Source organism: Aquarana catesbeiana, linkage group LG12, assembly GCF_042186555.1.
Source record: "Aquarana catesbeiana isolate 2022-GZ linkage group LG12, ASM4218655v1, whole genome shotgun sequence".
NCBI classification, from domain to species: Eukaryota; Metazoa; Chordata; class Amphibia; order Anura; family Ranidae; genus Aquarana; species Aquarana catesbeiana.
Genome location: NC_133335.1, coordinates 44,364,217 through 44,387,162, shown reverse-complemented (window position 1 = coordinate 44,387,162; position 22,946 = coordinate 44,364,217). Strand labels below are relative to the sequence as shown.

The following is a 22,946-nucleotide window of genomic DNA, read 5'->3' as shown; positions in this document are numbered from 1 at the left end:
ACCCTAGACAAGAGAGGCCTGGAGTAGAGGCAAAGACTAGACAGAGGGCCAACATGACTGGGTCAGAAGGGGTTTGAGACGAGGTGGAGTAATTAATAGGTGGGGCACGTGAGTGTGGGCACTTACCTGATTGGTGTAAGAGGAGAGTAGGAGTGGCTTTAAGAGTTGGTATGTGCTAAAGGTCTGGGAGGGGCTCAGCCGGAAGAGAGATCAGACGGGACATCTTCCCACCCTCCTTCCCTAAGGGTTATTGGGTTACTGAGTTATTGTATTTGTTTTGGTTTCTGTTTTCTTGCAGGTTTTGGAGCTGAGGCAACCTTGTCATAGCGGCTGGCGGGCACGAGGTCCTTGGATGGTGATAATTAGGGGCAAAAGGTATATTTGTAGGGACCCATCTCAGGTACAGCTTCCATTATTCTGGTTGGTGATACCTGCAATGTTGGGTTTGTCTCCAAGCCAGTGCTTTCTGCGGCTGGAGGCCTAAAAATGGTTGTTTCGCAGGTACTTGGAGTGTATGCCCACAAGGACCTTGGGGGCCTCTGGAATACTGTCTGATGTTTTATGTGTTAATGTGTTAGTATGTGAATATGCTAATATGTTGTGTTATATTTGGTTAATAAAAAGGCTCCTATGGCCATTAAACTCCAGTTGGTGTCACGTTTGGTTAATATAGCATTAAGGAGTTGGTGGAGTGGTGGCCAAGCAATGGGTCAAAGCCTCTTTGGTACCCTAGTCATGTAGTATTTCAGAAATGTTTTCAAGCAAAATTACAGAGAGGTCCATTTTAAAGATCCAGTGTCATCAACCAACACAACACAAATAAGAGATACCATTACACGTGAATGCGGTCATGTTTATTGCCATTGAAAATATACCAATACGTCATACCCGGACATATGGGTATACATACATAGTGTTTTTATGCCTGACTCCCCATTTTAGCACACGGTGCTCTGGATGTGGGACTCCTGAATTAACCCCTTGCCTTTCTACCAGAAGGTGCACTTTAGCAAATATGGCTCATGGAGGCAAGGGGCACGCATATATTTACTAGCCATGGGCTGCAGCAGACAAGCTAGCGTTGGCTCATCCTTGATATTCTCCTACTGACATCTCTCCTGGTGGCTTTAAAGGCAAGGGCTAGCTGTGTTCACTCTCAGCATATGTGCAATTTTTGTTTGATTGCTGACAAGGTGCAGTATAAACTGGTATATACAGTAGTGGCAAAATGTCACAATTTTGGTCCTTATAAAGTTTTAAAAAAAGACAGAAAGAAAGAGATGCCATAAAGGCTAAGCATTACTAATGAGACATCAGAGGAAGAATGGACAAAAAACATATAAATTGCTAATAAAGTTGTAACACCTATAGTATAGACTAGTCTGCTGTTTTCTGAATGTCGCCCTCAATTGTGATGTTGCCAAATAAAATCTTTAATTCTGATTTTTGCATTCTGTCATCTCTAAGATGGATCCCCTTAACTTGCAAAGCAAATGAATCCTCCATCACAGCAACAGGGTAACCAATCTGACAGCTCCGATCAAACCCCATTATAGGTTTCTTTAATTGTCACCGCTAGACCAAATTTATCTATGGCTTCAGCCCTGAGAAAGGGGGAGGCTTTTCCTCAGAAATGGATTGGCTTATCTTGATTTGGACCACCAGGCCATTTCATGTGGCCCTCGCACCTCTCCTGCAGATGCAACACCCCCTCGTCTCTGCCCCCACCTTGTCCCAGCAGTCTGAAGCAGAAAGGAGGATAGAACTCCTCCACCAGAGCCTGCGTTTCTCTGCACAGCCATGGAGAGGCTTGTCTCTGCCCCACTGTCTCAGCAGTTGGCAGCAGAGAGGAGGTCATAAATCCTTCTACAGATCCTGTGCCTCTCTGTGCAGCCGCAGCATCCCCTCATCTCCGCCTCCCCCGGTTTTAGCATTTAACAGACTTCAGCAGTCTCCGCCTCCCCTCTGCACTTTATGCTTACCAACTCTGCCCCACAGCTTCTTCCCGGCAGCAGCACAAGTTAAGCACTGTGATGTAAGGGAGGGTGGGGGACTCTTGACTTCTGATGGCGGAGGGGCTCCTGACAAGTAAGGAGGGTTAGGTGCATTGGACATTTGCTTATAATTATTATGAGAATAAAACAATTTTATGCCAGTTGAAAAGGAGGATTTCACACCACTGGTATCATAAATAGTAGATACATTTATATAGTCTTATAGCGACAACCATAATGCTGATGAGGCCCACAATGTAATTGACTTTGACACCCCTGCTCTATACCCATAAAAATTTGGACTAAAACTCCTGAAGTGGCATGAATGTTTTTTCTGGGCGCTCCTCAACATCCGCCACACAGCATCTAATCAATGCGCTCTCTCCAAAATGTTTTTTTGTTTTTGTACTGAGGTTATGTTATGTGGAATGGGTGAATAAAAGAAATGAATAGCGGTCTTGTTATGACTGTAGACAAAAAGAGAAAGCAGGGCGACGTAAACCTCAGATGAGCAGTGGACTGTGATGTTGAATCTTGCGGGATACCATCCAGAGGGGAGGCATGAACCACCATTATAAATGTCCCACACTTTGAGGGTCTATTTATTAAAAAAAAAATGTGCAAATATCTCAAGCATTCACACAGTTGTCACAAATAATTCCCTTAATTAGTATAATGTTTTTTACTTCCTATGATCATCAGCACCATCTAGTGGGCATGATGTTGTATTTTTCTGATAGGGGTATTTCAGGATAATACCCCATTATGGCCAAAAGATGAAGCTGGCAATCACAGTAAGTAAACATATTACGATGATTATCCTTGACGGCTGTGCGAATGCTTAAGACATTCCCATAGCATTTTTTTTATAAAATAAACACAGTTCTAGTCTTAATGACACACGAGAAATCCAAGCACTATAATTTGGTCAAACTCAAACATTTAGAGTGAACACAGCTTAAGCCCAATTTATTTCCCCCCAGTCTCAAAGAAAGGTCTGCTTTGAAGTTTATAATGGTAAGTAGAGTGTTGGGAGTAAGATGGCGATACCGTTATGGCTTCTTTGATGTCGGAGCTGCTCGAAAACCATTGCTCAGCAATGTACGACAGCCCCCAAATAACACTGACAGTGTAGAAATCCATTTTCAGTAAAGGGGGCATCCTGCACCCTCTGTATTATCAACAACTACCATGGTCACCAGGTAGTGGGAAGAATTAAAAGTCTTAAACGACCCAACGCCCCCCCATGTATTTTAATATGACGTCCCTTGAACCCTCTCTTATTCCTGCTCATTCATTTCCATGTCTGACACCAGTATGTTCTTATCAGCTGATCCTCCCGGCCCGGTACTGGCGCGGCTGTATCTTGCACTTTCGAATGCTCCTTGTTCTGCCGCAAGTTTTCTGCGTCGGTACAGGTAGATGATTACAACCACTAAGATGCAAAGGGCAAAGGTAGAGAGGACCACTATTGCCACTGCCGTGCTGTGCGGTGGTAAAACTGTGGGAAAATAGATCAGTATACAAAATTAAGAGTGAAATGATCAAATATTAACATACAAATAAAGAGGAACTAAGCCCACAAGGGATGACTCAATTCGTTTTTTTTTTATAGAGGTTTGTGAGGTCTCAAACCGTACCCAGCTGGGCTATTGTTGTAACTGAAAAGCAAATAACTTAGCGCCAAGGAAATAAATAGAAAAATGTGTAACAAAAGATAGCAGCAGCAGTGTAAATGTGAGCTCAACAGCAACGCTACAACTCAGACACCACGCTTAGCTTATATAGAATAATAAATCCAAATTATCAAAAAATGAATCAGAAATAAAAATATACAGTATCTCACATAAGTGAATACACCCCTCACATTTTTATAAATATTTTATTATATCTTTTCATGTGACAACATTGAAGAAATTACTTTTTCCTACAATGTAAAGTAGTGAGTGTACAGCTTGTATAACAGTGTAAATTTGCTGTCCCCTCAAAATAACTCAACACACAGCCATTAATGTCTAATCCGCTGGCAACAAACGTGAGTACACCCCTAAGTGAAAAGGCGCAAATTAGGCCCAAAGTGTCAAAATTTTGTGTGGCCACCATTATTTTCCAGCACTGCCTTAACCCTCTTGGGTATGGAGTTTACCAGAGGTTCACAGATTGTCACTGGAGTCCTCTTCCACTCTTCCATGACGACATCACGAAGCTGGTGGATGTTAGAGGCCTTGCCCTCCTCCACCTCCCGTTTGAGCATGACCCACAGATGCTCAATAGGGTTTAGGTCTGGAGACATGCTTGGCCAGTCCATCACCTTCACCCTTAGCTTCTTTAGCAAGGCAGTAGTCGTCTTGGAGGTGTGTTTGGGGTTGTTATCATGGTGGAATACTGCCCTACAGCCCAGTCTCTGAAGGGAGGGGATCATGCTCTGCTTCAGTATGTCACAGTACATGTTGGCATTCGTGGTTCCCTCAATGAACTGTAGCTCCCCAGTGCCGGCAGCACTCATGCAGCCCCAAACCATGACACTCCCACCACCATGCTTGACTGTAGGCAAGACATACTTGTCATTGTACTCCTCACCTTGTTGCCGCCACACACGCTTGACACCATCTGAACCAAATAAGTTTATCTGGGTCTCATGAGACCACAGGACATAGTTCCAGTAATCCACGTCCTTAGTCTGCTTGACTTCAGAAAACAGTTTGCAGGCTTTCTTGTGCATCATTTTTAGAAGAGGCTTCTTTTTGGGACGACAGCCATGCAGACCAATTTGATGCAGTGTGTGGCGTACGGGCACTGACAGGCTGACCCCCCACCCCTTCAACCTGCAGCAATGCTAGCAGCACTCATACGTCTATTTCCCAAAGACAACCTCTGGATATGACGCTGAGCACGTGCACTCAACTTCTTTGGTCGACCATGGCGAGGCCTGTTCTGAGTGCAACCCATCCTGTTAAACTGCTGTATGGTCTTGGCCATCATGCTGCAGCTTAGTTTCAGGGTCTTGGCAATCTTCTTATAGCCTAGGCCATCTTTATGTAGAGCAACAATTCTTTTTTTCAGATCCTCAGAAAGGTCCCATGTTGAACTTCCAGTTACCAGTATGAGAGAGTGAGAGCGATAACACCAAATTTAACACACCTGCTCCCCATTCACACCTGAGACCTTGCAACACTAACAAGTCACATGGCACCGGGGAGGGAAAATGGCCTATTGGGCCCAATTTGGACATTTTTTTTTTTTACTTAGGGGTGTACTCACTTTTGTTGACAGCAGTTTAGACATTAATGGCTGTGTGTTGAGTTATTTTGAGGGGACAGCAAATTTACACTGTTATACAAGCTGTACACTCACTACTTTACATTGTAGCAAAGTGTCATTTTTTTCAGTGTTGTCACATGAAAAGATATAATAAAATATTTACAAAAATGTGAGGGGTGTACTCACTTTTGTGAGATACTGTAAAGTCCCACAATTGTAAAAGAGAGTGCTCATGCTCAAATTCCAAATGGACAGATCGGTGCTCCACTTCACTGCTTAGTGATCAGACCAGGTGCCCCACATAGATGTAAACTCACCCTAGATGTTGACTACCTATCGCTAGTGTGGTCACTTGCACTTAGTGGGGAAGGAAACCCCTAGATGGTGTCTTTAATGGCCGGCCACACTGCAGATACTCATCCAACGGTAGGGAGAAAAAATGACAGAAGGGGGAGCCCATAGTGTAAAACCGTTTAAAAAAAATTGCAATAAACAAATGCAGGTACACTCACATGTTCTGGTGCCTGTAGCTTGGCACCTGGTGTGTTCAGCATGTGTGTATCAAGGGAAATAATCTGGCCGGTATCCACCAGATACCGCTCAGTTGCAGTTTTGGGTTGGTTACCTGGATTGATTGCTCGGGCGGATGTGATGTCGCGATAATGCGATCAAGCCTCTACGCATTGCGGCCAATAGGAAAGGCCGTCATCAGTAAGCTCCTCAGAGCCAAAACCGCAACTGAGTGTGGCCAGCCATTAAAGACACCATCTAGGGGTTTCCTTCCCCACTAAGCGCAAGTGACCACACTAGAGATAGGTAGTCAACATCTAGGGTGAGAGTTTACATCCATGTGGGGCACCTGGTCTGATCACTAAGCAGTGGAGCACCGATCTGTCCGTTTGGAATTTTAGCGCAAGCACTCTCTTTCCCAACTGTTGTAACTGGCTGTAGTGATTTAGACAGTACAGAGCTTGAGAGTTCTATCATTTGTCCTCTAGTGGATTTTCTATAGTAAAATCTAAAGAAACTACCTTACACTGCTGGCAAAGGTAGCTTAGTTGAAAAGCCAAGCTAAACACAGCCCTGTTGGATGTGAGAAGAGACAACAGTAAAGACCAGAGGGAAACTAAACCCTGCCCACTTCACCCATAGCTTAGGAATATATCTTTCCTGGCACCAACATGGCAGCCAGAGGCATAACTAGAACCTTCAGGGCCCCAGTACATAAAACCATAATGGGCCCCTCTGTCTCCTGCCCCCCCATGGTGGCAGAACGCCAGGGCCCGGTCGCAGGTGGGAAATTTGTGACCCTGGTAGTTCTGCCACTGGTGTCAGTAATTTTTTATTTTTAGTTTCCTTTTTGCCATTTTATGTTTTTATTTTACAATTTTATTTAACACATTTTAGGAGCCCTTTGGGGAAATATCAGTCTAAACAGACCTTTGATGTTTCACCTTTGAGACAGAGAAAAGAGATTGAGGACACAGCTTTCAATTTCCTTCTCTGCAGTCTCAGCTGCACAGAATGAATAGACAAGAATAGCTCTGTACAGAGCTCCCTGTGCATTCATAAACGGAAGCATAGTAAACACAATTTTACTATGCAGCAGCCATAAATGAACAGAGTCAGTGATCGGTACCAATCACTGACTCTATTCATTAAGACACGGAAGGGGCCAGTAAATGAGACACTTACCAGCCCCTTCCCCGCTCTCTATCATGATAGATTCTCTGCAGCAGCCAGCAGGAGAGGGGGAGGGAGGGGGAACCCAGCAGCGCTGTGGGGTATGAGGGGGGGGCCAGGGGATTACACAGGGGCCCGATCACAGCAGGAGGTGGATAGGAGGGGTGGCAGGGCGGCATGTAGGGGAACCAATCCCCTCTATTTTCCTCTTGTAGCTGCTGAAAGCCTGCAGGAGGAAAATGGAGAGATTGGTTACTCTTTATGCCCCCCCCCCTCTTATCCAGGGGGCAGCTCAGGCCCCCTGGAGCATGGGGCCAGGTTGCAATTGTGACCCCTGTATGTATGCCCCTGATGTCAGCATACTACCACATGTATGCTGCCATGAATTGGCGCTAAGAAAGGAACACTATGGTCAGTATTTCATACAATTTTCCACTTTTAGGGCTGGTTTACACTAGCAGTTGAAGGACAGTAAAAATTGCAACTGAGCTGCGTTTTTACCACCCTCAACTGCTCCCCCTTTAACTGAAGAGGCATTACCTGGGACTGTACACATGCCATGACTGTGATGCTTTGCTTTGTGGCCACAGCAGGAATTATACCGTGTGTCGATTCTTTTTTAAAAGCCCCCCCCCATATTTGAAAGTATATCAAATATAGTGTATTTATAACCATAACTCAGCTTTTGGGAGACTCAACTCTGTTTGTCCTGGTGACCAAGTACTAGAAAATCCAAAATGTTAGTTATACGGAGTTTTTCAAATTTGCTTAAAATCATACTTACTAGATTTAGCAATGTTGTCTTCCTCCGCTAATAAAAAACAGGATTGTGGATAAAGAAGAGATAAATAAAACAAATTATTAGTTATGGATTGCAAAAAAAGACATCGGTATGTGCAATAGTAAAGTTAAAGAGGAATTCCGCCCCTCCCCCCAGCAAAAAATTTAAAGTCAGCAGCTACACATACTGCAGCTGCTGACTTTTAATATTAGGACACTTACCTGTCCTGGAATCCAGCGATGTTGGCACCACAGCCAATATTTCCATCAACTCTCGGGTGCTGCTGCTGCGTCATCCGTAGTAAGGGAACCCAGCAGTAAAGCCTTCTGGCTTCACATTCAGCTCCATACTGCGCATGCGCGAAGCGCGCTGCACTTTCTGAATGGCCCGGGAGAGGGGGAAGGAGGGGGGCCAAATTTCTGAGGGATATAGCCGCGGTAAGATCTCTTAGAGGTGGGGACAGGTACCTGTCAAAAACAGATACCTGCTCCCCACCGAAAGGTGCCAAATGTGGTACCAGAGGGGGGAAGAAGGCTGATAAGCGGAGCTTCCACTTTTGGGTGGAATTCCACTTTAAAGTGGAACTAAACTCTCTCATTCATTATTAACTATTTTTAATCCCCTATGCTGCTAGCGTTATAGTAAATAGATAGAAAGGTATATTATATTTACTTGTTTTAAACTTTTTTTTTCATTTCTTCTGTTGCCCCCTGGTTTCTGGCCTAGGCCAAGAAGATGTTGTACATCCCCAAAGTCTTCATAGGCATTTTTCTCTTTTATATGGAGGAGGGGAGCAGGGGTTTGCTCAGCTAAGCACACCCTCCTGTCTGCATTCCTGAGCTAAGGGCAGATGGATTCCAGCAAGAACATGCTATATGAATCATCTGCCGTTACTTAGGGTGGCTACAGCTAGAAATGCTGGGGGTGTGTTTTCCAAAGTGATTTCTCAATAAAAACAAGGCATTGAGACATAGAGGAATGGGTGAGTTTGTCTTCGAAATTAAAAATAAATTAATAGTGCTTTGCAGTTTGTGATGATCAGATACAGTTAAGTTCCACTTTCAAGCAGATATTACAATTACTTATTAACACATCATTTTATAAGGATTCATCTGCATAAAATTTATTAACACTGATCACTGTATTTGTGTCCCTAAAAAGTGTCAAAAGTGTCAGTTCATGTCCGATTTGTCCGCCGCAATATCGCAGTCCTGCTATAAGTCATGGATCACCGCCTTTACTAATAAAAAAATAAAAATATCCCTTGGTTTGTAGACGCAATAACTTTTTGCGCAAACCAATCAATATACGCTTATTGGGATTTTTTTTTACCAAAAATATGTAGCAGAATACATATTGGCCTAAATTAATTAAGAAATCTGATTTTTTTCAATCTTTTTATTAGATATGTTTTATAGCAGAAAGTATATACATTTTTATATATAATTTTTTTGTTTATAGTGCAAAAAATAAAAACCGCAGTGGTGATTAAATACCACCAAAAGTAAGCTCGATTTGTGGGGAAAAAATGACATAAATTTTAGTTGGGTGCAGCACCGCGCGACCGCGCAATTGTCAGTTAAAGTGACGCAGTGTCGTATCGCAAAAAATGGCCCGGTCATGAAGCGGGGTAAATCTTCTGAAGGGCAAGTGGTTGAAGAAGAAAGAGGAATTGCCCTTATTATAGGTGTTGCTACTCCTTTGGGGTTTTTAACTTTTCCTGTATATGAGGCATGAACCATTTTAAAATAAGGTCCAATTATATGTTTTGTTTTTTAAAAAACAAAATTCAGTTCTAATACTTCCAGCCCAACCTCTGAAAGTGTGAAGGCACAGCTCACCTCTGTAGAGTTTACATATAACTCCCTTTCTGATATTAGTACAAGACCCCAGACCCCAAACTCCATTGCTGCCTTCAATCCAGTAACAGGAATTTGGACTCAGCAAGCTGGGACCCGAATCTTGCTGACCCCAGTTTGAGTAATTGACTGGCGTGTTGTCATTCCACAAAAGAGAGCCTTCTGCAAAACAAGAAGATGCTGGATGTTACATCATGTTACAATCTGACCATACAATCCCTCTACAATCAAATTTAGAGTTACCCAAACCATGTAATCTATGGACCCACCTAAGCTATCCAATCAATATCAAATCAAGCAGGCCCTAAACTTGTAGGTAGGTAGATTCACAGGTGATTGAAAAATCAGATTGTAATCTGTGACTGACAATATTCTGTACTATCTCCTTTGATCTACCCACAACTACAGTATGTAGTAGGATGGCCTGTCCAATTGGATAAAAAATATATGTGTGTGCATATTACATAATTTGGGCAAATTTCAAGGTGCAGAAATTGTACAATCACATATCAACACATATAGCTGCGTTTAGACGTCAGATAAGAACATTCAATTATTTCAGTAACAATTAGCAAGGAAATAAATTTACAAACAGCACATTAGCTTATCAAACATACACCACGCACTGTATTCTAATTAGATTAATTACACCACAATGCAAGTCCTAGTTTGTATTATTTTAAAGGGATGGTCCGCCAAAAATTGATGCAGTCATTTTGGTTAGGTGTTAGCAGGCTAAGTCATCTGCAAACTATGGAAAGTTTTGAGTGGATATGGCTTCCTATGCACTAACATAAGCAATATGTAATTAATGATGGTAAAATACCAAGAAACAAAATTGGGAGTTTTGAGGTGCAAAAAATCAAATCAAATTGATAGAACAAATTTCATAATTTTATTTAAACATACATGGTTCAAAAAATGGTAATTAATGATGACTACTTTTTATCACTTGCCTCAGACAAAAATATCTTACCTTTGATACTAAAGGACATGCCAAGCCAGGCTCCTTGTGTTTGGCTTTCATATGTCTGCAGGTGTTCCCAGACAAAAAGGTTTTCTGTCTCATCTACAATGGTTAGAACATCACCACCACCTAAAACACAGTAATTAAAAGGGAATAATTGTATTATTTTATGTTTCAATAATTTTTATTGAAATTTTCTAGACAGATGGAAGGTTAAAAAATATAACATTGCAATGGACAGCTGTAACACAGTACAGAAAACCTTTCAGGGAGAATACTAACATTGTTTGACCTACACGACCAGAAACACAGGTTACCCCAAAACAAGAACATAGAACAGGTCAAGAATGAAAACAAACAAATAAAACATCCCGAAGAAACTATACTGCCCCCTAAAAGCAATATTGTATTATTTTATTTACATTTTTGTTTGAAAGTGCACAAGATAATCAATTTCTGTACATGTGTTCTATATAAGATTTGATTTAGGTGTGTGGGCTAATTTTACATTTCTGAGCTGCTTTTCTTATGAATGGATTGGGATCACTATAGCTTTTTTGGGAGTGTACAAAGTTGAACCTAGCTCCACATTTAATGTCCCTTTATAGTTTGCTTCGGCAAGCTGACCTAGACAAACTGTTTACTGCACTAACAGTTGCGCTTGTTGGGCAGGTACCCTGTTTCTCCAAAAATAAGACCTAGCGTGATTGTCGGTGATGGCTGCAATATAAGCCTTACCCCCAAAATAAGCTCTACCCTGTTTCCCCGAAAATAAGCCCTACCCTGAAAAGAAGACCTATAAGGACTTTAACTAGGGCTTATTTGGGGGGTAGGGCTTATATTGCAGCCATCACTGACACTTACGCTAGGTCTTATTTTCAGGGAAACAGGGTACATACAGTCTACAGTGCTGTGTGCCTGCAGTGGGGGGGGGGGGGGGGGGGGGGGGGGGGAACCACTTCCAGAACAAAATTTTATGAATCTAGGTGGATTTCCACCCAGAAACGAAACTCACGCTGATCAGAGTCCCCCCCCCCCCGGCCGATACCACATTTGGCACCTTTCAGAGGGGAGGGGGGAGCAGATACCTGTCAAAGCCAGGTATCTACACCCACTTCTGGGCATAGATCGCCGCACTTTGTGCAACGAACTACGCAATGTCCGCCCCCTCGCTGTCTTCTGGGAGACACACAGGTCCCAGAAGACAGCAGGAAACAAGCTGTGAAGCCGCACGGCTTCACTTCCTGTTTCCCTTAGTAAGGATGTCAGCACCTGCACCCGGAGCCGAGGAACAGGTCGGCTTCTGATGTGAACATCGTGGGCTCCCTGGACAGGTAAGTGTCCTTATATTAAAAGTCAGCAGCTGCAAAATTTGTAGCTGCTGACTTTAATTTTTTTTTTCCACAGGCGGAACACCGCTTTAAATACAAAGTTTCAATCCACAGGGATCAAACAGGCTTTATGCCCGGCAGAGGAACTGACATTAATATCAGACGCCTCCACACTCACATAGACAGAGCGGACGAGGTGACTAACGGGATGGTGGCCTCACTCGACGCGGAGAAGGCCTTTGACTCCGTCGAGTGGGGCTACTTATGGGAGGTCCTCTCGCGATTCGGGTTTGGCCCTGGTTTCACGAAATGGCTCCGCATGCTATACCATGGCCCCTCAGCTAGAATACGCACCAATGGATGCCTTTCGGAGAAGTTCCACTTGTCTCGAGGCACGCGACAGGGGTGTCCCCTTTCCCCGGGTCTATTTGCTCTGGCGATGGAGCCCCTGGCTATATTGTTGAGGGCCGACCCTGGGGTGAGGGGTCTTCAGGTGGGACCCATTGAGGAGAAGTTATCGCTGTACGCGGATGATGCTCTGCTTTATTTAGCGGATGCGTCATCCTCTTTGCAGACTGCACTTAATCTGATTGATCGATTCGGCGGATATTCGGGGATTCGCATCAATTGGGACAAGTCGGTTCTATTCCCGCTCCACCCCTCGACCCCAAGGGTACCACACCCGCAGCTCAAATGGGTAGATGATTTCAAATACCTGGGGATAAAAATTAGCGGTAAAGTTCAAGATTACATTGATAACAATTTGCGTCCACTTATGACACAGCTTACGGCTAGATGCTCTGCTTGGCGTTCCCTTCCATTGACTCCCGAGTCAACTTGCTAAAAATGATTTACCTTCCCAAATATCTATATTTCTTTCGCAATACACCCATACCCATCCCTAGGTCCTTTTTCCGGAGGCTGGAGAGCCTGCTGATACAATTTGTCTGGGCTGGGAGGCCACCCAGGGTGGCCAAGCAGATCTTATATCTCCCTCTTTTGGGAGGGGGATTGGCGCTACCGAATTTCCAAATTTACTACTGGGCTGCAGTTCTGGTCACGATTAGGTGGTGGTTCTCCCAGCCCACGCAAAATCCCGCGGTCACTCTGGAGGCAGCCATTCTGGGTTCCTTCGCTGCCTTGAGTAATCTCCCGTTTCGGGGTCTCAGGGCCAGTTTGTCCATGACGACCCCGATGCGAACCACTGTAAAGGTTTGGCAGGAGGCGAGGAAAATATATGGGAAACCCAATTCTATTTCACCTCACATGCCCCTGTGGGGCAACCCTATGTTACCCCATTTTTACACTTTACCGGACCCCTCTGTCTGGGCAAAAAAGGGAATTCTTACATTAAAGCATATAGTCAAGGATGACAGGCTCATGACTTTCCAAGCTCTTAGACAATCCTTTGCTATTCCTGCCTCCTTCCAGTTTAGATACTGGCAGCTGAAGCACGCCTTTGAGGCTCAGTTCCCTGCCCTCCTCACTCTGGAACCGGACTCTATTGAAAGGCTCTTGACTTCCAGTGTGATGGGGAAGCCCCTCTCCACACTATACCTATACCTCACGGTGGAGCACGATGCCAAACTAACTAAAACCTGGGAAAAGTGGAGGGTTGATATTCCCTCGTTAGATGAGGAGGAATGGAGGGAGTGTTTAATATCCTACATTCCTTCCATGATCGCTGCAAAAGATAGGTTCATACAATTCAAGTTCCTACACAGGGCATATTTTACCCCACAGAGGTTGGCGCGCATCTACCCTCAGAGAGATCCCAATTGTCAGAGATGCAGACAAGAAGTGGGTACCTTCTGGCATATGGTCTGGTCGTGTCCCAGTCTCCGACCGTTTTGGTCGGCAGTGGCATCCACACTGAGCAATGTCATAGGATCAGACTTGCAGGCGGATCCCCAAATACTACTACTCAGTCATCTGGAGGATGTTGTGGGTGATAGGTATAGCAAATTGTGTCTAACCTTCGCATTGTACTATGCTAGGCGGGAAATTCTATTGCGGTGGAAAATGGTAGAGCCTCCTACTCTAGCCTCGTGGATAAGGTCTGTGAATAAGGTACTACCTCTGTATAGATTAACGTATGAAAGTAGGCAATGCCCGGGGAAGTTTGATAAAATCTGGTCGTCCTGGGTCGACGCCTCCGGAGACCCTGATCCCCCTACCCCATAAACAAGATGGGAAACATAATGGAAGACATCTTATATCTCATGTCTATTCTCCTTATGCCCGTTTTCTTTCATCCCATTCCTTCCCCCCCCCCCTTCCCTTTTTCCTCGCCCCTTTTCCATCCTTCCTTGTCCGCTCCCCCCCCGCTGTCCTTGCTAGGTATGGTTGAATACTGGGCCACTCATTCTATACTACTAAAAAATGTATGAAGATTTGAGTTTTGAGAGGCATGGTTGAGTGAAACTTCTGATGTTTGCACATCGGGAATATCTGAAAACTAACGGCTGTTGCTTCGGGGTCAATTTAACTGTTTTTATTCTCACTGCAATGACTGTACTAAATTCTTGTTTTGTACTGCTGATTTGTTCAATAAAAAAAATTTTCTGTTAAAAAAAAAAAAATACAAAGTTTCCTCTGATTAACTAACAAAAAAAAAACAAAAAAAGTTTAAATATAAATGGTTCATAAAATAGAAAAGAACAAAAACAAAATCAGCAGGTTAATAATAATTGAATGGAAAAGAAGAAGGAGTTAATTAGGGCAGATTAGTGTAAACTAAGGGTTAACAAAAGGTTAAATAGAGGAAAATTTTATAAAAAAACAAAAAAACAAAAAAAAAAACTTTGACTTGTCAGGTTGCTTTACCTGACATCTGCAGATCAAAATTCATCCCTTTGATCTGCGGAGGAATAAACAGAATAATACAAAAGAAACAATATGTTACTTTTGTATCTATCTGCAGCATCTGAGCAAGTGTTTTTTTATAAAATGAAAATTAAACCCGCGCCGTGGAAAAAAGTGAAAAAAAAAAAAAAAAAAAAAAAAAATATATATATATATATATATATATATATATATATATATGTTTACATATACATATATATGTGATAGGGCTGCCGCTGTAGTGCAAGGTAAGTACCTCAAAAAGTAACAAAAAGTATAAAGTGAGTATAAATTCTTTTTCCTTCTCTGTGTACACAGCCATGCCTTTGATTAATCAAAGCCAATATAGCTTTTCATTTGGACAGGGGGGTGGCGGGGTCCTGGCAAACAGACAACGAGGCTGGACGTGCTACACACGACCTGTGTACAATGGTTATTTTTTCGGGTGTGTGTAGACCCTGTTGCCAGACCATTCATTTCAAAACGAAATATTCCATGAGCTTATATTTGCATTCAATGTATTTTAGGCATTGTAATTACATGTAATAACCTTTTGGAGACATCCAAAAGGCTTGAGTCTGCTGCTGGGTGCTGCCATCTTGAATGTGATGTTAGCATCCCCAGCAGATTCAGAGCACTCATTCAAATGACATTCTATAGTATTCCTCTTTGCTCCACCCACAGCAGTTACATAAATGTTTATGAAGGGAGGTAAGGGAAAAGGCCAGCAAAGACCGTAATAGAAGAGGGAAGGGAAGAGGGCATGACATGCAAGGAGGGAAGGGGAATTATGGCTGAGCTTGAAAATCAATTATTCCTGGTCTAACTGTATAGCAAGTTCAAAGACATATTGCAATTGATTTAAAAAAGGGTCTCTTTAAAGAGAATAGCTGAATGAGAGTCGCACTCTGGTATATGTTCATCATGGTATTTTTATTCAACCATCAATGATATAGCTGTATCCATAATTTCTCCATACAGAGACCACACCTCCTTAAAATGGTTCACTATGCTATGAATGGCTTGATCGCAAGATTCCTTATCCTTATAATCAAGCCATTCATAGTGAAATGTTTTAAAAGGCAATGGTCTGTCGGTGGAGACATTATGGATACAGCTATATCATTGCTAACTTAATAAAAGTACCTAAATGAGAAGATACTCATCATCTATTCTCTTTAATGCTGAGTGAAGACAAGCTTTTTTGAGTTGGCACCCTGTCTGTCCGTAGACAAGAAGGAGGAGCAGATCTGGAGCCACAGCGGTGCTGTGAGCTTGGGATGTTTCAACTACAGGTTCCCTTTAAGGTTTATTATTAAATGGGTCAAAAACTTTGAGGTAAGCTTCAGATTTTGTTATCAGTGATTACCTTTCTGGCATGTTTTGGCAGCGTCCTTCTGGCTAATGTTGACCTCCATATGGAAGGAGTAGCAGTAGTCACGGAATGGTATCCAAGAGGAATCACCTATTGAATTCGGACAGCTGCTGTTGAAACTCCACTTATGAGTTTTGGTCGATTCTGTTTAGGAAAAGAGAAGAGGGGACATGTTAACACATTGGGACATACGGGTATATTGTTGGTCAGCATAGAGCTGCATTCATTTGCGCTTTTATCTGTCTGGAGTCCAGTTTTAAAAATGCCTATTTTTAACCAATGCATTCTTAAATGTAAACGTGACAATGAAACCTTAATGATCAATTAAGAAATGGTTATATGGAAGCTTCCACGGTAGTGGGTGCCTATTTAGCCGTGCTTTGTGTTAGGCAGCAATTGTATGCTGTGAAAAACCAATTAGTAAGCTACTTATGCTATCCAGAAAACACTGTACCTGTTTTAAAATCAGTAAATGTACCGTAATCTCTCTGTATTAACTGCAGTTCTACTGTAGAAAGTACTTTTTGAGCTGGTTCACAACACACAGTAAAGCATAACACATAACGTGTGTGAACATTTGCTGCAATGCATTGTAATAACACATTGCAGTGTTTGAATTTTTACTTCTTTTTTTATCTTCTACAATAATTCTATGCAATGCATTATATTGCGACGTACAGCAATAAAATGATCCTTGCCTACTTTTATCACAACGCAGACCAATGTACGTGTTGGTTTAAACAGATTTTATTTGAAGCAAAGCTTTTTAATTTGGCTTTGCATTGGAACAGCACTCGACATTACAACCCAATGCAGCCCAGTGGGACTGGTGAGAATGAACCCTAAAGAAACCCTGGAACTGTACATCCTGAAGCCTGCCCTGTGTAACTTAATATCTCTTCTTCATGCATCACCAATCACAATCAGTCTTCCATAGTAGGTACTTGTGAGAAACTTCTTAGCTGTAGTGGATGTTTTTCAGAATATTTCTCCTGCATTATCACTAGGAGTTCTCAGATCATCAGATTACCGATAAAAGGGATGGGGGAAGACTGGTAAACAAGTGCAATGTCTGAATAAAAATGAAATACTAAGTAGGTAGGCTGTGTTTGTATGGATTTTAAGGCTTAATTTTCAAATTTGACTGGAGTGTCCCTTTAATATGTTTGACAAAGGGGTCTAGTTCTCTTAACTTGGATTTTAAGACCATTTTGTTTATTTAAAGTATCTCTTTTCTTTATCTTTGACCATACATCTTACTTTTCTTACCTATGTATTGATTCCTGACTAACGTGAGACAACATATTTTATCTTCTGTGCTGGCCATGGGGTATTGGAAAATGCTTACAGACCTGCAAGCATTTTTCCAATGTCTGTAGCCACCTTACCAAATCTTTGCAGCTTTTTTATTTCATTTTGGTTCTTAAAAAGGATTTCCAATTCATAGAGGTTCTTAATGAGTTAAGCTCTTTCCTAAAGAGCTCTTCCACTCTTTCCAAGGGAGAGGCTGTTCAGAGATTTACTACCCTCATCTCATTAACTTCTAAAGGAGAGCTGAAGGTTTGAAGTCTCAGCGTTTATATCTCAGAACTGCTGAGATGCATTGCATGTTCGGGGAGGTGCTGCCATAGTTAATCACAGAACTAAATAGGTATCTATGGCGGCACCTCCCCTAACAACCATCAGAGATTTTTGATACGATTTGAGACTTCAAACAATCTTATTTTCTTTGAGTGTGTAAAATATCACTGAACAGAATTTTTCTGCAAGTAGATACAGTAGTTTAAAGCTGGCCATACACCAATTGAAATTTGGCCGGTTCAGCAAGGACCGGCCAAATTCTGATTAGAGTGTGGTCATCCTGTTTGATTGACTTCTGTCGAGGGGACATGATGGAGAATGTTTGTCGATTAGCTCTACCCACCTTCCTTGCCCTTACTCACTGCCATGAAATACTCAGTCATTGCCTTTATGGAGTAATATATGACACCTGTTGCCTCCCAATAATATAATTCAGTCCCAGTGCTGTCACTTGTGAGAAAAGAGAGGCTTGCAGAGTCTGGTGCAGGTTTTGACTTTCAGAAAGTCAAAACTTGTATAGGGATGTTCAGGAGCTCTGACAGTGAATCAAGGAGACAGGGAGCATGGGGAAAGTGAGAAAAGCCTGCCTAAGATAACCTGCTATATTTTCTAGTCAGGGTGAGCAAAAAGACATAATTGTGAGATATTATTAAAAAAAATCCTTCTACAACAGCACACCGGATGATCCAATAAAGTAGCACATGTACAATTTACAGTATATTGTGATGTGGAACATACTACTAATCTTAACGCACATCTACACCCAATTTAGAAAAACAAATACACAGTACTGTCAGTCTAGCATGTTTTCAGGCACTGTTAGACATCCATTGAGAAAGCGGAGAACATTGTTGTCCCATCGGCTCTGTTGTGTATGTTATAAAGACAATAAAGTCTTTTGTAAAAGAGGGAGTGGAGAACAGCTATGAAGACATATAATAAAAATGGAAAAATAAAATGCTTACGAGTGTTGTAGTTGCAAATTGCTCCAGGTAGTTTATTATCACAGTTTGCTGTGCTCCATGTTCCCTGGGCATCCATGTATACACAGGCACTCAGGCGTTGTGGCTCTCCATCTCTCCAGTTGATATATGAAGTCCCATCATCTGTTAGCCAAGAGTAGGATCGCCCAGCCTACAAAGTATGAAATAACACTGTTTTAGGCAAATATTCCAATATAAATGGCAGTGTTTTCTAAATTGGGATGTTTAGGATTTTCAGTATGCACATTTTAGAAAACATAACAGAAGCAGAGCTCATCTTATGCCCTGTACACACAATCGGACATTGATCGGACATTCCGACAACAAAATCCATGGATTTTTTCTGACGGATGTTGGCTCAAACTTGTCTTGCATACACACGGTCGCACAAAGTTGTCAGAAAATCCAATCGTTCTGAACGCAGTGACGTAAAGCACGTATGTCGGGACTATAAACGGGGCAGTAACCAATAGCTTTTGTCTTTTAATTTAATCTGAGCATGCGTGGCACATTGTCCGTCGGATTTGTGTACACACAATCGGAATTTAAACGATCGGATTTTGTTGTCGGAAAATTTTATATCCTGCTCTCAAACTGTGTGTCGGAAATTCCGACGGAAAAAGTTCGATGGAGCCCACACACGAACGGAATTTCCGACAACATAATCCGATTGCACTTTTTCCGTTGGAAAATCCGACCGTGTGTACAGGGCATAAGAGTATCAGCAGATGGACAGGTAATTTGAAATCACTGTATGTAGCTCACCTTGACGAGTGGCCAAGAAAACACCAACTTGTGTCCCAGCTTAAATTGCAGGAATCCACAGTACATTCCCAAGAGATCTTTACAAACACATCCCACAGCTGGGTGTACCACACTCACCATCAGCGCTGCTAGATATTGGGAGTCCAGGTGCGGAGTAAGGAGGTTAATTACGATAATAGATAAACAAAAGTCCCAAATTTATTAAAAGCAATAAAACTCAACATTTTGAAGCATGCATTGCTCCCTCTTCTTCCTGAAGAGGGAGCAATGCATGCTTCGAAAAGCACCGAGTTTTATTGATTTTAATAAAGTAGGGACTTTCATTTATCTATCGTTATTATGATTCTCCTCATTACTCCGCACCTTGTGGACTCCCAATGTCCAGCAGCGCTGATGTTGAGTGTGGTACACCCAAACTTAGGATGTGTTTTTAAAGATCTCTTGGGAATTTACTACTATTTAAGCCTATCAGCCGAGACACAAGTTGATATTTTCTTGGTCACTTGTAAAGTGTCTCTCCAACTGCTGATATTTTATGATGCACATAACATCATTTGTTTTGCTTTCTAGTATATATTCCTTTATGAAGATTTTCAGCCAGCTGCTCAAAAATGAAACATATAGAAAAACGTGTATGTTGGATCACCAAGCTCCCCCATATTATTGTGGGGTATTTGACTTTGGAGTATGAACATTTTTTTTTTTTGCATTTTTAGAAAGAATAGGGTACAAATCAGAGCATACCCTGGCTCAAAGTAGCATTGAACCTACTATCGGAGTAGGAGCATTTTGACCCAAGCTCTGGTACTCCTTGCCATGTGAACCTCTTCATGGATTAGATAGGCAAAGAACATTGCCCTGAGTGGTGGAGGATGGGTATGACAGAGCTTCAAGTTTAAAATTGGAGGCAGTCATTAGAAATTAAATACAAAAATGTGAGTGCAGATACATATACAAAAGAAAAAAGTCGGAAAAGATTCCAAAAAAGCAGTTTCTTCAATGAGGACACACTGATATTAAGCTTAACTATCTTTATTAGAAACCCTCAGGTAGAAAAGTTCATATATAAACAGATTAACAATAATACAGAAATTAAAGATGAAAATAATCCTCCCTCCAGCTAGAATTAAAAATAAGACTGACGTCTTACATGGGACATTGGGTGGCCACCTTACCCTATATACACACCTCCATCAATCACTCGTCTTGCATACACATACAGACAAAAAGTCCTTGACCCGGGTCTTATTGAGTAAATATTGTTCAAATGTTGCTCAGATATATAAAGTGATAAAAGTAGAGTACCATGGGCATATGCATAGGACAGTTTACTGTATCAGAACTGCATAAAGACGAGAAATCCACCCGTAGGATTGACTCAAATATATTGAACAGAGATCCATGCAGTATAGCGCTGTTAAGCACGGGGGTCAACATTTAGTGACATGACAGACCCAAGTCCATTGATGTTTTTACATAGGAAAACATGTAATATCGCTCACCATTTAGGCGTCTTAATCTGAATGTCTTGTGGTCCGCGGAGTAGCTGTGCTGACACCGTCTCCTGGCTTGTCAGTAAACCATGCTGATAGCCTTACACTTCCGGCAGTACTAATTCCTCCAGACTACGCTTACGGTAGATCGCCAGGTACAAGGGTAGTCAGCTGGGCTATGGCAATCAGCTGAGTAGGCGGTATTGTAGACAGCCACATGAGGAGGCAGCGGAGAAGCAGGATCGCTGTTTAGATTTAGCGATATTGGTCCGTCCAGGGGTGGAGATGGACTGAGGTGGTTCCGGGCTGTTTGGTGGGCATCCAGAAGTCCCAGCCACCACACAGGTGATGGCGTGATGCTTACGCGTTTCACCTGGTTTTCACCTGGTCACAGGTTTTTCAATGGACTTGGGTCTGTCATGTCACTAAATGTTGACCCCCGTGCTTAACAGCGCTATACTGCATGGATCTCTGTTCAATATATTTGAGTCAATCCTACGGGTGGATTTCTCGTCTTTATGCAGTTCTGATACAGTAAACTGTCCTATGCATATGCCCATGGTACTCTACTTTTATCACTTTATATATCTGAGCAACATTTGAACAATATTTACTCAATAAGACCCGGGTCAAGGACTTTTTGTCTGTATGTGTATGCAAGACGAGTGATTGATGGAGGTGTGTATATAGGGTAAGGTGGCCACCCAATGTCCCATGTAAGACGTCAGTCTTATTTTTAATTCTAGCTGGAGGGAGGATTATTTTCATCTTTAATTTCTGTATTATTGTTAATCTGTTTATATATGAACTTTTCTACCTGAGGGTTTCTAATAAAGATAGTTAAGCTTAATATCAGTGTGTCCTCATTGAAGAAACTGCTTTTTTGGAATCTTTTCCGACTTTTTTCTTTTGTATATGCTGTTGGTTAAGTTCAGAGGACAATTACCCTGTTTTATGTGGTTTTCTTCACGATTTATAGTCTGTGGTAATGATATACGCAGGTGTATATATCTGAGCAGGTAATCGGTAAACCGCCAGTAAAGCTCACGCACACCTGCGCTTGATTGGCAACGTCAGTGGTCTTTTTTTCTTTTGTTTATATTATTGCCTTTTTGGGATTATACTTCCCTTCCTGACCTTTGATAGTAACGCCACCCTCTTTTCTCCCACCAGCCCTTTTTTAATCACGGTTTGCACGTTTTTCCATATAGTTGCTATACATTTTTTAATTAAAATCGGACCGATACGGGGACATTGTTAATTATCAGGGTGTATCTGTTTACTATTCTTATGGTACCCTAATATCTAAAAACATGGCTTATCTTCTAGCTGAAGAAATCAATCTAGAAATACAAACAGCATTCACCTGCGAGACTTCTGCCTCCTACAATACTGATGATGGTTTAAAAAAACTACTAAAAAACCACAAAAAACTTACGATCAAATTTCTCAATAGAAAGTGGGATATTTCATCGCTAAAGTCTCATATTGAGCATAGGATAATTCCCAGAGGACTGCGGGAAAGAGTTATTCCCGCAAGTCATTTACACACATCACGTTTTCTTGAAATATGGAAAAACAGTTGTCTTGAACGTGGGCTATCAATCTTACAAATGATTGTAGATGAGGAACAAGCACAACTAGAAGAAATCCAAAAAGAAATTGATACCAGTGTACAGTTACTTGAACCGTTTAAAACTGACCCAGAGTTTATTAAAAGCAATGATCTTTTGAAAAGAGAAGTAGAAAAAACACAAAAAATTCTAAAAACCACCAAACAGGAAAGGTTTAAACAGAACCTTCTCGATTGGGAGAAGGGGGAGATATTTGACCCCACAATATCAAGGGGGAGGAGTAGGTCACGTAAAGGTAGGAGGAATAAATCAAACACGAGTCGTGCAAGATATTCCTCAACCGACAGCGACCCAGAAAGGCAAGATAAAACAGTTGCTTTTTTAGATCAGGATGGGCCAGGTCTGGAAGTAAAAAATCCCAGAAAGGACAACCAAATAGATATTGCCATAAGCAA

At 42.0% G+C, this 22,946-nt stretch overlaps 1 protein-coding gene across 1 annotated transcript in view; it reads right to left on the bottom strand.

The window, feature by feature from the left end:
* Positions 1-832: 832 nt before the first annotated feature.
* MRC2 (mannose receptor C-type 2) overlaps positions 833-22,946 on the bottom strand; it is a 135,159-nt gene continuing 113,045 nt past the window's right edge. Inside the window, exons 25-30 of the mRNA XM_073607669.1 lie at positions 18,642-18,810; positions 16,090-16,239; positions 10,555-10,674; positions 9,561-9,740; positions 7,723-7,749; positions 833-3,495 (exon numbers count right to left, since the gene is read on the bottom strand). Of these exons, the coding sequence (XP_073463770.1) occupies positions 3,275-3,495; positions 7,723-7,749; positions 9,561-9,740; positions 10,555-10,674; positions 16,090-16,239; positions 18,642-18,810 (867 nt within the window). The 3' untranslated portion in view covers positions 833-3,274. The remainder of the gene's footprint in view (positions 3,496-7,722; positions 7,750-9,560; positions 9,741-10,554; positions 10,675-16,089; positions 16,240-18,641; positions 18,811-22,946) is intronic.